General features: G+C 39.9%; 1 protein-coding gene across 1 annotated transcript in view; it reads left to right on the forward strand.

Moving 5' to 3' along the window:
• SLC4A1AP (solute carrier family 4 member 1 adaptor protein) overlaps positions 1–11,068 on the forward strand; it is a 16,542-nt gene extending 5,474 nt beyond the window's left edge. Inside the window, exons 8-14 of the mRNA XM_057371117.1 lie at positions 3,095–3,284; positions 4,121–4,232; positions 4,779–5,025; positions 5,786–5,860; positions 6,579–6,649; positions 8,777–8,849; positions 10,022–11,068. Coding sequence (XP_057227100.1) covers positions 3,095–3,284; positions 4,121–4,232; positions 4,779–5,025; positions 5,786–5,860; positions 6,579–6,649; positions 8,777–8,849; positions 10,022–10,071 — 818 coding nt within the window. The 3' untranslated portion in view covers positions 10,072–11,068. The remainder of the gene's footprint in view (positions 1–3,094; positions 3,285–4,120; positions 4,233–4,778; positions 5,026–5,785; positions 5,861–6,578; positions 6,650–8,776; positions 8,850–10,021) is intronic.
• Positions 11,069–13,486: the final 2,418 nt, after the last annotated feature.

The raw sequence follows: 13,486 nt of genomic DNA on the forward strand, positions 1-13,486 counted from the left end.
GCTATCTCATGAGGGAGCCATTCAGGTTCTAGAATTATGCCTTAGTGATGGYATCTGTTAGTGAGTTAGGTTTAAAAGCATACTATACCAATAGTTGCATTTTGCTTTCTGTTATTGATGATGTGGAGTAAAAGGAAGGTGGGAAGGAAATGTTTAGGCTGGTTCTTCATACAAAAACCTTTTTATCAGAGTTGGCATTAATAAAGGTTGCAGAAATTAGTCAGTCGGTTAGTTTGTCAGAAATTTCTCTCCAAGAGGCCTAGGAGCAGTGTGGCAGCTGGACTGTCTTCTGTGCATTATAGGGTTGTGTTTCTTTCTAGTTATTCAGCTCCACACCAAAACTCATCTGTATCAGTATTTTTGTTGGTGAYTGATTACACCAGATCCCTGTTCAAAATCATTCCACCAAGCATTCTAACTGATGTTCAGTGTGTTTGAAGGAATTGTTTTCAGCATGACTGATAAGTGTTGATAAGTTGTTAGCAATTGACTGGCAAAAGAAGTTAATGCTTAGATTGTCTGAGAGGTGTAATTCCAAGCTTTTTATGTTCTGATGCCTTTGTTTCTACTGATACTRTTTCTCAGCAAGACTGTTGAATTATATTGTAGTAGAAGCTGAGTGAAGGAAGAGTCAGTTCATTTTTGTACTTCTGCTAACACCATATAATGCTGTAGGCCCCCTCCTCACCAAAACCTGGCCATGCAAACCCAATACACACGTTTTTGTAACTTGCAGATGGTTACACAGCTAGTTGGAGRTTTGGAAAAAAGTGCAGTCTTGGCATTTACTGAAGTAGAGAATCATTCAGTGTTGGATGGGAATTCCCTAGAACTAAGCCAGGATAAAAGAAACATAGCAAATATTGCATCAATCAACTGGTTTGTTTGGGTGTTTTCTAGATCCTTGGGTTTTCTTTTATTTGTGTACTTTAGGTTAATCACAGATGCTGAAAAAGCCAGGAGCAGGGTTATTGACCATGGGTCATTCTTACCAATRTCATGAGCTGTCCAGCAAAGCTGCTGTGTTACATACAGTTCTGAAACCTTAACGCGCTTTTGCTTGCTCTAAATGATTATTTGTAGCCTGAAGACAAGAGTGTAGAGACACCAGTGAATGAATGACAGGCTAAATTGCTACACCTCTTACCARGCACTTGGAGAAATTAAGTAGTTGTCTAAGAAAATCTCAGTAGAAGTTCACAAATTGTTCCCTGGGGTTCTTCAGAACTAATTACTGATGGACTCACTTGGTATCTCTCATTCACTGATGCTGCCTAATGCAGATCAAATATATGGAGCTCTTCAGTCTCATCTTTGGTTGCCTCTTCAGGAGAAAATATCAATAAGTTGATGGTGCAGTAAATAGCCCTGTAGCTTTGTGTCACTGAGATATAAAGTATAATGGACGTGATTGATTCACCTCTTAGTTGTGTCAAATTTTACTTCAGTAGTGTAGAAAACTGCTGCAACAGATAAGGAATGCTGACTGTAACCCTSCAAGCTGGTATTAGGCACTGTTGTTAGAATCAAGCAGAGAATCCGATTTGTGACAAGYGGTGATCCAACTCCCTCAGCACCACTCACTGACTGAAACACTTACACTGCTCTGCAGCACAGCAGCAAGCTCYGCATTTAATTGTGGAGCTTTAATTTTTCTGAGTAAAGTGACTACTCACTAAACCACATCTTTGTAATTTGATGTTTAAATCAAATTATCATCCTGCTTAGTTCCTGCCTGCAAGGAGGTTCAGAGTGATTGTTAGCAATCCCTTCTCATTGTTGGTTAGTTTGTATAGATAATTGTGATGAAAAAAAAAGCTATCAGAATTTCTTTTATGACATGTTTTGTCATCATTTATGCTGGTGTGGAGGTGGATGCTACAGCTGTCTCTTWTCTTTTGAAGCCTATTAATTCTGTATATCTTTGAACAGTTACTGTTATGGCTTTCATATATTTTCAAATGGTTAGCTCTGTTTTGTTTTACATCAGAAATATCCTTTTCAATGAAATCCATTTGTAAACATGAGTCCTGTTGGTGTGTCCTCTAAATATTTAAATATTGTAAAATAGTTGGAAGATGTACTCTTTAGAACAACKTAGACTACTGTATTTGTATGCATTTAAAATTTCAAGTGCTACTTAATTAGCTCAAGTTGAACTGAAGATAACTCATTAATCAAAAAATATGCTTTTGTATATATATACAAAACCACTTATAAGGCAGAAAATACACATTGGATTTGCCACTTTTAATTTAATATTAAAAGGCAGGAAACTATCTGTCAAAAGACTTGTTCAAATTCTGGCAAGAACACTTTTCTTTGTTTGCCTCCAAGTTATTTTTGAATACCATATAACAACTTCTGGAACATTGTTCAWGCCCAAGGAAAGCATTTTTCTGGATCATTTTGGTTGGTTATTTTAAATCCAGGTGCTACAATTCTGTACCTTTTTTTAGTCATTCGAGATTTAGTTTTACCTCCTGAGTTTTGTTTTAATTGGTCAAATATACATAGAATTGTTAATATTTGAAAGTAAGTGGAGTAGAAAAACTGTCATTACTCCTTTTCAAGTACAAAGTAGTTTTCTTGCCAGAAAATCTAATCAAAACAAAGGTAAATTTTGTGTGATTGACCTAATGCATGAAATTGKTTTTGTGTGCACTCCTTCAGGGGTAGGAGACAGCGTGGATTGATTTTRAACTTTGCAAATGTAATAACATAAACATTGCAAAAAAGTCAAAATGGGATTCCTTATGCGGTAGTGAAGGTTCTCTCGAGGCTGGGATTATTTTAGTCTGTGACTACAAAAAAGCCCTAAGCCACTTTTCTGGGGAGAGCAGATCTAGAAGTGAAATGAACAAACTAGAATATCACTCAAAAAGAAACATTCCGTTTTAAGTGAGGCTTTGTTAGGTAAGTGGATTAAAGTTTAYTCTCAGGCTTTTGTTAGGAGAAATGCTTTCATCTTTCCAGGCCTAACATTATTTCATCAGTCAAAAGAGGATAGTTGTACCTATGTATCCTACGTACCATATTCTCCAAAGGCAGGACCTGATTATTACAATTCTCATCTCCCCTTTATCTTATCTAGTCCAGTCCCACCCAGCAGCTCAAGATTCCTTGGATGAATTCATGACAGAAATAAAATCAGGATGCTCCTTAGACAGCGTGGCACGAAAGAAGCTTCACTTGCGGTCTTTTGAACTGAAGAAAGAGCAGCAGAGACTGAAAGGGTTAATAAAGCTTGTCAAGCCTGCAGAACTACCTGAGCTGAAGCCTCAGTAAGTCYTGATGAAAACATAAAACAACTACTTTTTCCTTTATTGTTATCCATGGGCAGTTGTGCAAGCCCAGTAAATAGTCAGCTTTCCAATGACAAAAAGCAGGACACCCTTCCAAACTACCTGGCTCATCTCTTTAAAGAGCTGCCTGTGCCTCTGGGCTACTGCAGCTTCAAGGGCTGAGGGAAAGGCACAAGACTGGAGTAAGGCCAGCCCAAACTAGCAGGATCACACAGGTGAGGGATTGGAAGCACATGTTAGCTTCTTTGATTTTTTTTTTTTCTGACCTGCATCCAAAAGGAAGTGAAGAATTTTACAAATACTATGCACAACATAAAAACCACTTTTACACTGTGAGGTTATTTGGAAGTCAAATGTAGTGGCTGTTCAACTACTGCCAGCAGCACCACTGCATCTTGAGAGGGTGTGTGCTGTGTTCATCATTTACTAGTGGCAGCTTGGTTAGAGGTTTATTACTTACTTAGTTCATTTAAATTGAGGTGTTGCCTCCAAGTGTGTTTTTATATATATGTATGTATGTATGTATGTATGTATGTATGTATGTATGCAATTGAATTTTAGGAGTCTATGTGATACAGAGGTTTTTTTCTTGTTTGTTTATTTTTTGCTTCTTGTTATGGCATGTGTCTGAATCCTATAACATATATGTAGGATAGAGGAGTCATTTCTTGCAGCTTCCTCCTTGGATGCTGCAAGTGGGAGAGAAATAAAAAGATTTTTATAGATCCACTTCTCATATGTTTTTGGGGGGATTTGTATAAGTAAGATTTGTTTGATACTTTGTACACTGTTTTTCTTTGCCTAATTTTTATTAGGGGTGGGAGTTACAGTCTGAATGCAGAGAACAAGCCTAAAAAGATGAACCTGCCTCTCTTTGGTGCAATGAAAGGGGGAAGCAAGTTCAAACTGAAAACTGGAAGCCTAGGGGTAAGTTGGACTTTTAAATGCTGCAGGTCAGTGGCAATTTCTCAGACACCTTCTCAGGCTGTGGAGGCTTTAGGTGCCAACTCTGTCTTCTCACATGCATCGAAACAGCATGGAGGTGCAGCCTGTGGCACTGGGAGGTGCATGGACAATAAGCAGGGCCTGTTGGGTATTGTTTGCTGCCAGCAGTTGCATTCTGTGTCCTTGCCCCAGTTTCTTGGGGCACAACTGTGGTCAAAAGGCAGTGGATCAATAGATGGGGCCATCAGGCTGAGCCACTGCTCTGCCTTGGCAGCTGGTCCTTCTCTTGTTTTTCCTCATGTTGGTAGCCAAGATCATATCCAAGATTGATTCAGTTTCCAGTATCCCTCTTATTTTTTCATCTTCCATTTCTACTAATAACTTTTCYCTAAAACCTAACTATTCATCATCCTGAGAGTGTTTCCTTACCAGCTGTCTCTGACAGCAGTGTGTGTGCTTGCTCCTGTAATGAGTATTTGTGACATCTACCTCTGTCTTGGCACTAATGCACAAGTCTTTGTCTTGCAGAAGTTGCCTGCTAAGCGTCCAGACATCCCTCAAAGCTTGTTAAAAATGAAAGATGATGGACCAGAAGAGGAGGAGGAAGAAGAAGAAGAAGAGGAAGAAATGGAAGTGCAGCAAGAAGCAAATGCAGTAAACAGCAGAGTRTCAAACCTGGAAATGAAAATAACAACAGAGAAAGAAGCAGGAAAAGAAATACATGCTCCTGATGGCTCTCCTCGCAATAACAAGAATCTAGAATCTCTTCAGGATGGTAAACCATTGTTTCTGATTTTTCCAGTAAGGAAGATGAGTCTCTTGCTGCTGAATTTTTAAGAGYTATGTGAATCTAATGTTGAGTCACAGGTTCCCCAGCCCATTTATTTTCCATCATTTTTTTACCATGATTTCAGAGTCTGTGTGGCAACAGCTGARTTTCACATAATTCCAGTTGAAACTCTGCTTGGCAGTCAGTTTTTCACACTTCTTGGTGAAACAGAGTTAAGTTTCCTGTATGTAAGAAAGTCCTATTTTGTTTCCATTAGATTGATTGTCCATATGAAAACAGCTGCAATGTTTTGTTGACAGTAAAAGTGACTTAATAATAAAACAAATGTCTGTGCAAAACTTCAGATCCATTTGTAAGCATGGAGAAAATAATTTTTAAAGGTTAAGGGAAAGGTATCGTGTCTTGGGGGTGTCTCCCATCCCTCCTTTTCTATATCAGCCTRATGCATTTGAAAACTCAGTTATGATGTATCTCAGTGAACAATATGTTTGATGACAGAAAGCTYGTTCTAGCTTTTTGGCTTAATGCTGGACAAGTTGCTGTTGGAAAATGTTTCAATAGCTCATAGGTTTTTCTTTATTGTATTGTGATGGACTTGGTAGATAAAATAATTCAGATGACTTTTAAGAGTTCTTCCTGAGACAGCTTCAGCAAAGAGTTCCCTTTGGTACTTGGTCTCAGGGATGCACTGTACTTATCTGAGGTACTGTAGTGCGCACTGAGCTCCTACTTTTTTCTGTTACAGGGGTTGATTTTCTGCCTGAGCCAAAGGTACTGAGGAATGAATCTAAGATGGGACCCTCACAAGAGAAATCCCAAGGTGAACATTACAATATAGACTATTTTATACTAGCATGTGGGTTTAGAAACTGACTAAAGGACTTACTGAYTTATGTGGGTCAAAGGAAACTGAGTTTAGTCTAGTGCCTAAGGAATCCAGAACTGAGCTGAAAGATCATGTTTTGCTCGGGAAGTGGTTAAGTGTATGATAAAGACAGGTAACTTTCTATTTTTTCAAAACTCAGACTCCTAAGAATCTGACCTCATCATCTCACCCATAGACTTAAGCYGTGAGAGTATCAATATTTCAGAGACTTAGTGTCAGAAAAACAAAGAATTCTTYTCATCCATCAACTCTAAAGTTTTGTGTTGTTTCTTTTTTTTTTTTTTAAACAAATTRGTCCTGCACATTTTCTACTCCTATCTTTCTAAATCARTTACTCCAGTGATTACAGATAGTAAATGTCTTTTAGAAAATAAACACCTGCCATTAACTAAAGTTAATATTACAGAATCACTAATAGAGGATTGTATTAAACTGCATTCAGRTACATGACTGACAGTGCATTTAACATAAATTAAATCTAGGAAAAACAATAAGATGTTCAGCAGTATTATTCTTAAGTATGAACTGTCGTGCAGTGAGATATCCTGGATTTCCTTATAGATGTATTAATTCTTATGTGAACCTCGTAAGTTTATTTCTGTAGAATTGGTCATTTGTGCTGTGTCATAAAACAATTCTGCTTTCTTCCCAGCATCCAAGGTAGTAAATAAGGAACCTGAAGAGACATCTGAGAAAGTTAAGAAAATCAATAGTTCAAGCAAGGTCAGTTACAACACCACAACTGCTTCAGCTTAAGAGGAAATAATTTCTAGGCTCTTTTTTAGTGAAATAGTAACAATTTCATGGAGTATAACTTGGTGATAGTAGTGCTTTTCTGCTCACTAAGACCCAAATGTAGAACTATACACTGCCATTGAACACAGATTTTGGAGTCTCCAGCAGCTTTCTGTTCAATCACAAAAGTTGCTTTTTTCACCTCTTCACTTGGCAGTTACTAATGMATTGCTGCTTCTCTTGTATCAAAAGTGCTGTAGAACATAGGTGTTCTCCAAGCTTTGAAATGTCATTGCAAAGCTTTCCTTGGAGAGWAGCTTGGGAAATACACATTGGCTGAGACAAAACACAGTACTAAACCTGCAGTTAGTCTGTATCAAACCTTCTCCTTTTCTGTAAGATGTAGAAAGAGATGAGTCTTACAGATTAATGTCTTTTGCAACCAAGTCATCACTAAATTTGAGTGGATGTACCAGATCATGTTTCTCCTGTGTGTATGATTTGTATTCAAATGTAAAGTATGTGAGCTTTGCAGGTTTTGGGACTCAGTCAGTTGTTGCCTTCCTGGGTCTAACAAGGATCTTCTCTGACAGCCTGGTGATTATTGTGAGGCTCTTCCCTTTAGAGGCCATGCCACCCTGCTGCTGATTGCCATCAGAGGAGATGTCTGTACTTGGTGGGCCATGAGTTGTGACCATTAGGACACTTTCTTTGTGGTGACCGTCTCATTTTAGCCCTTCAGCACTTATTGAACCTCAGGTCCTTGCATCCTCTGTGTGCTGACTGCTGCCTTGTTAGTCCTGGCAGAGGACCCAGGGACTAGGCAGGCACAGTCCTTAGAATTGTCTTTTGTTGCTGGYCTTGCTRARGATGCTAAAGAAATCCAGRGTATATTTATACTGTTAAAACCCAMGTTTTACCACTTTTATGGATATGGGAGGACAAGGCAGTTTTTCATGCTGAGGCAGTCAAGTCAGCACCTCTCACCAGCAGAGARTTTGCTCTAACACTGAGCATTCTCCAAATGCCAGATGGCTTAGACATATTCTTTCTCCCATCACAAATCACTTTTTCCCACATGCTGTCTCTGCCTTTGGGCTCAGATCTTGCATGGAAAGTATCAACCAGAAGTCAGCTTTTTCTCTTTTTAAAAAATTCAATAACATTGAATCGTATAAAACTGGAAAAACAATTTTCAAGTGATTGYTCACAAGCCATATTTAAAAGCTGTAAACTCTGTGCAGTTTAATGTTTTGGAAAACATTAGTCCTCAAAAAAGCTGTTTTAGATGTTAATTTGGGGAAGGAAAGTTTTTGAGGGGATGAAAATTTGCTTCAACTGCATAACTTGAGACTGCATAATGATACTACAGAGTAATGCAAATCAGTACTGAGTAACTTGGCATTATTTTGAGCTCTTAAGTYTTGCATACAGCTCTACAGTTGTATGGTTTTTTTTACCTTTTTACCTTCTTTGAAAACAGAAGTTGTTGAGAAAATTATGCTGATGTGGCAAAAATTAAAAATCTAGGSACAAAAAGATACTGCTGTGTCAACAACTGCATTGCAGGTGACCTGTTCTGGTTTGCATTAACATTTCAAGATGTCAGTGAGACCTGAAAAAAAGGAGTGTTCTGTTCTTTTTGAAAACCAAGTTATCCTTAAATAACAGCTGACCTTTTATAAACTCCAGTTTGAAAGTCACCGGAAACCTACAGTTTTCAGTAGTATCGTGCATTGAAATTAGTAAAGCACTTATTGAAAATCCTCTCTAAAGCTTTTCCCTTTTTTAAAAAKATATCCTGTGCCAAATGGCATCACCAAACATTAGGTTTAAACTGTCCAGAAGTGGACAGATTCTGTTTTGAGGGGGAAGTTTGGCTGGATGACCTCTAGACGTCCCTTCTAACCAGCATTTCTATTAGTCTGTGACTGTAATGGAGATGAACTGGATCTGTTTGAGSGTTTGATCTTTCTTCTGTATTACTGTTTTGATCTCTGACTCTTGTAGAAATAACCCTCACCCTCAGTATTTGTCTCTGAACTAGTGAGAGATTTCTGTGACACAATGGTGGAGGGGGTGCAGCACTTTAAAAAATCTTTTCTCTCTTCGCAGGCCCAACAACCTTTTTTTGCCTCACAGTACCCAGATGATGACCCAGACTACTGCATATGGATTCCTCCTGAAGGTATAAACCATYTCCTTACTGGTTTTAGTCTCATAASTCARGAATCTTCCTAATAAATAGTCAGGATGTCCTTGAAAGTGCTTGAGAAAAAGCTAATTCAGGAATACTTTACCCAGAACCTGATGTTCYGTGGCCTGTTGCACCCATGTTTGATGTATGGCTGTGCAGCTTCTTGCAGTGAAAGACAGACCCGCTCTGTAGTAGCTTTATGGCAATGGAGAGACACTTAAAGTTGGTTTTTCAGTTYTGTAACACCTGAGAGAGCTGATTCATACCTGGTGGTATGATAATCTAGCTGAAAGACAAGCTCAAGTTTTCCCTAGGGATAAATRCTCCAGCAATGTTAGTATTCTCAGTTTTCACATAAGTCTGTGAAATCTAAAAATGCTTCTTTGCAGTTTTTTTGCAAAAATCATTGAAATACAAACACGGGGTGAGGTGTTTTGGGGAAAAGTATTGGTAATGCTTTGGTGAAGGCACTGAATAATTGATGCACTCATCCAATATACGTTAAACTTGAATAATTTTTTAACTTTAGTTCCAGAATGTTTTTAGCTAGGTAAAGTTATTCTTAAACAGAGTAATGAATGTTCAGTTCCTCTAAAATAGAACACTCATTTTCATGCACTGAGGTTTTCATTSTAAGTTCAAAGCTTAGCCTTCACTTTGTAGAATACTGTAATTTTTGTAAGGCTGTTGCAAGGTTATAAAAATAAGAATAAATTTCACTGAAGAAAACTAATCTGGTGAATCACCCTTTAATGATAAGGCTGCACATATCTGGTATGTGAATCCACAGACCACCAGATTCAGTAACTCCAAGGTCTGATCTGGGATAGTTAAGCTCTGTGTCCATGAGAGGGAGCTCTGTTTTCTGGCTCTCCCTGCTAGTAGTCAAACTTACCTTATAAGCAGGTGTTRTGAGGAGTTCTCCAGAAAGAAAAACCAAACAGCCACAAAAAACCAGGAGTAGCTGATGGTAATCTTAACACTATTAGTAAAATTGAAATGAATTATTAGTGTAAATCAAAAGACACATTGCAGTGTGCAGTCTTTTTATCCTTTGTGCTTGTGTGGCTGGTGCTAGCTAGAGACTATTTCATACAGGGATRCACATTCCTCTTTGATGATGGGAAAAAGGAATAAGACAACTCTTCCTCTTTGTCCATTAGGTCAAAGTGGTGATGGCAAGACTCATCTCAATGAAAAATACGGCTACTAAGCTTCAAGTGCCCCAGAGTACATCTGAGGCTTAAAGGACTGCTCTGTTTTGGACTCTTTCACCATGTGTTAAGTGAGGGATAAGAGACTTGGATTTTCAGATGCTGTTTCAAGTTCAAGGGCATCAGCAGCTGCTCTGGCTTTTAGCTCTCCCTGTGCGTCCTCTGTTTGTYTTCCAGATATTTTTTTTAAGTAAAAGCCCACACATTCTTCTGCCTCTTCTTTCACTTTTAACCTTGTTTTGTTTTTTAGCTTTTTTAAATTTGGCTTGAAACTGTAGGCTCATTTTTTCCTTTTGTAAATAAAAGTAGCCAAAAATATGAAAAGAATACACCTCTGTATACTTACAGGATTGATAAAATTTATTCATGTTGGGATTGTGCAGTTAAAATAAGAAACACTACTGGTTTGTGTCTGTGGCTGCTGTTTGAAAATACTGTCATGGTAAACACAATCTAAAACTTGAGGATTCTTTTTTTTTCCTTTCCTATGGAAAAAAGAACAGCTTATGTTTTGAAAAGAAAATTGTTTTCATTTTTCTCTCGTGCATTTGTTGGAATACATTGTGTGGAGTGGACAGGAAATGGTGAGTGTACAATGTTATAGAGATCCAGAAAAGCTAAAGAACTGAAGAGGCTGGAACTGCTTATTTTGAGTCAGGGAGTGACAGAAGAAACAGATGGAAGGATATCCTGAAAAAGCCTATAATGAAGCCTGTTCTSCTTGGGTCACAGCATGAGCAAAGTGCCATCTTAATGCAGTTCAARGCATRCCTGCTCTTCATTTATCACTAATAYTGTTTTGAATGTGATTAGGCTATGAAATTACTTGCCATCAAATGTTGTTAGAGCTACAAATGAAGTCAGGTTCAAAAAGCAAACAGGCATCTTTATAGAGAGGTGACAAGTGTTCATTGGAAGGGCCTAATGTTGTCCCTGTACCCCATCTTAAGCGTKCAGGCAGTGCTCTCCTGCCTCAGCAAGGGCACCCTCTTCATGTCAGTGTGAATGAAAGTGATTAAACAAACAAAGGACAAGTACATGTCTCTCAGCCTTCTGAGCCTGCACATCCAGTCCTCCTTGAGGTGGGGAAAGTTGAAGAGAGCAGGGCAGTGTGAATAAGCTGCAGTGTGCCCCAGGGCTATGGAGTCCTCCAAGGAGGTCAGCCAGGGGCTGCCAGGACGCTGGGGCCACTGCCAGGCCTGCCTGTCCCTGCCCAGCCCCTGTGGGTTCTTACAGAAAAATAAATATTTTCTGTTTGTTGCGCTTCAAATCCAGCTTTCAAGTTTTAAGCAGCACTTGGGCCCTGAAGCCTGCAGCACAGTAACATGGTCATCACTCATCAGCTCACCTGAATAGCCTTTGTCTGGGGGATCCCCTGGCTGAGTCCCAATTGTCCCAGAGCCTGTGCTGTGGTAAAGGCAAGGTCCTGCAGGATGTCTGAGGGTTGAAATAGCTGTAGGCACAAGCATACAGGGTTGTGCTATGGAAACAGCAGTGCCACAAATCAGGGACATCCTTTGGTGTGCTTCCACCAGCCYATGGCTGCATTCTCATGGATGAATCACAGGCACGCACGTCAGAATCCAGGGTGAAGGGATAACCATACAACTCCTTACTTAACAAGCTCAAGCTACAAAACAGCATCTTCTTTCTGCCTCCAATCTTCAGCGTATGTGGCAGGTTTTCGTCTGCATCTGCACACCAGGCTGGGCAGCCTAAAGCTTCCTGCTTCTGGCAGAGGCCTATCTTAATGTAATCCAAGGAAAGCTGTTGCCTCTCYATTCAAAATGCCAGACCTCATAGGTTTCAAAGCTGTAGCCATTCCCCTGAGCCTTATTCAGTTCCAGGGTGTACTGGGCAACTGCAGGGGACTTGTATTCATCAGCAGCAGGCCTGGCRGATTTCAGACAGGGGAAATAGTAAGTGGCCATTTCTGCTTGACAGAAGCACTGGGGAAAAGAGCCTATGTTAGTACACTTTTAATTTACCATCCTAAAGGAGGTGGTCAGTGCATCTTTTCATTGGGSCTGCTTTGTAGTACGGACAAATGGCATTGACCTGCTGCCAGGAAACACATCTCTGGGGATAAGGGCCTGGACAGTCTGGTCCTGGCTAAGAACATGAGCTCCCCATCTGTTTCTCTTCACAGCAACTCACTTGTGCTCCCATCTGGATCTGACTGTAAACCCTGCTTTCGTTAGGCCATCCATCTTTTGTTTCATTGTGGAACATGAACACCCAAAGGTCGTCCCTGCTGGATGGTTCCAGTCATTTTCATGGTGGCATTCAATAAAACGATGGAAAAAGCACCCGTTATATTTGAAAGTTGCTGTCCTCCCTTGATGATCACTTTGSCATCCCAGAAGCAGTTTCTCATTTGATACTCAACAGCTGTATAATGCATGACAGGTTTGAATATTCTGCTTTTGGGCCAGGTGTGTATGTCATTYATCAAATACCTTTTTCTTCCAATAAGAGCTATAAATCAGTACATGGGCATGGGAGCAGAGGTCRCCATATTACACAGAAAGGGATCTACAGCAGTAAAGCTTCACCTTTTCATCATTTCTTTGCTCATCCACTGTGTGACAGGCCAACACCATGATCTTACCTCTGTATGATCTGCAGGCCTCCCTCCAAACTTTTACATCTTGCTGGCAATAGTAAACTATAGTAAACAAGAAACTCAKCTCTTCCTGCAAGTAAAAGATGTCTTGATGGTCTGTGTACATGTCAAAAATTGCTTTTTTTCCTTAAGCACCACACTGCATCCTATCATAACCATCTTGTGGAAGAGCACCTATGTAGCTGATTTTATTTTAAAAATAGAGGAAAAAGCTTTTGCAGCCCTTCATACCCACAACGTAGGGAAGACTTCTTAGTTTCATGACCAAAAAATGTAGAGTCTGTGAAAATGAAAACTCCCTTGCACTTCAGTTTAACCCTGCGTAATTAACTGCAGACATGATTTTCTTTCAGAAGCTGACTGACAGTGGTGCAGCCATCGTAGCCTCTGGCGTTAGAGAAGCGTAGCCTTGAGACTTTGTGTTATTAAGCAGCTGACTGAAGGCCCTGTATCCCCCTAAACTCCCATTCTCCTTCAATTTCCCATTGTACACCTTCATCCCACGGGGCATCTGGCACTGACTCCATGGCACAGATGTAATTTGGGCCGTGCACGGTTTCCTGCGCGTGTCCCACCTCGAGAGGAGAGCCCTGCCCTGCACGTGGGAATTTGATCCCAGGAAGGGAGCGCTGCTGCTGGCTTGTGTTACAGGCCTGTTCTTGGCACAGACTGCACTTCCACACTGCCTCTGAGATGCTTTTCCACATTAAATCAGAGCCAAACAATCTGGGTTCCCCAGGCCTGTGCAGTAGTCTGTGGCTGAGGCTTCTCCTTCTCGTGGAGGTGTT

Source organism: Malurus melanocephalus, unplaced genomic scaffold (genome assembly GCF_030028575.1).
Source record: "Malurus melanocephalus ecotype Western Australia unplaced genomic scaffold, MMel_1.1 scaffold_5, whole genome shotgun sequence".
NCBI classification, from domain to species: Eukaryota; Metazoa; Chordata; class Aves; order Passeriformes; family Maluridae; genus Malurus; species Malurus melanocephalus.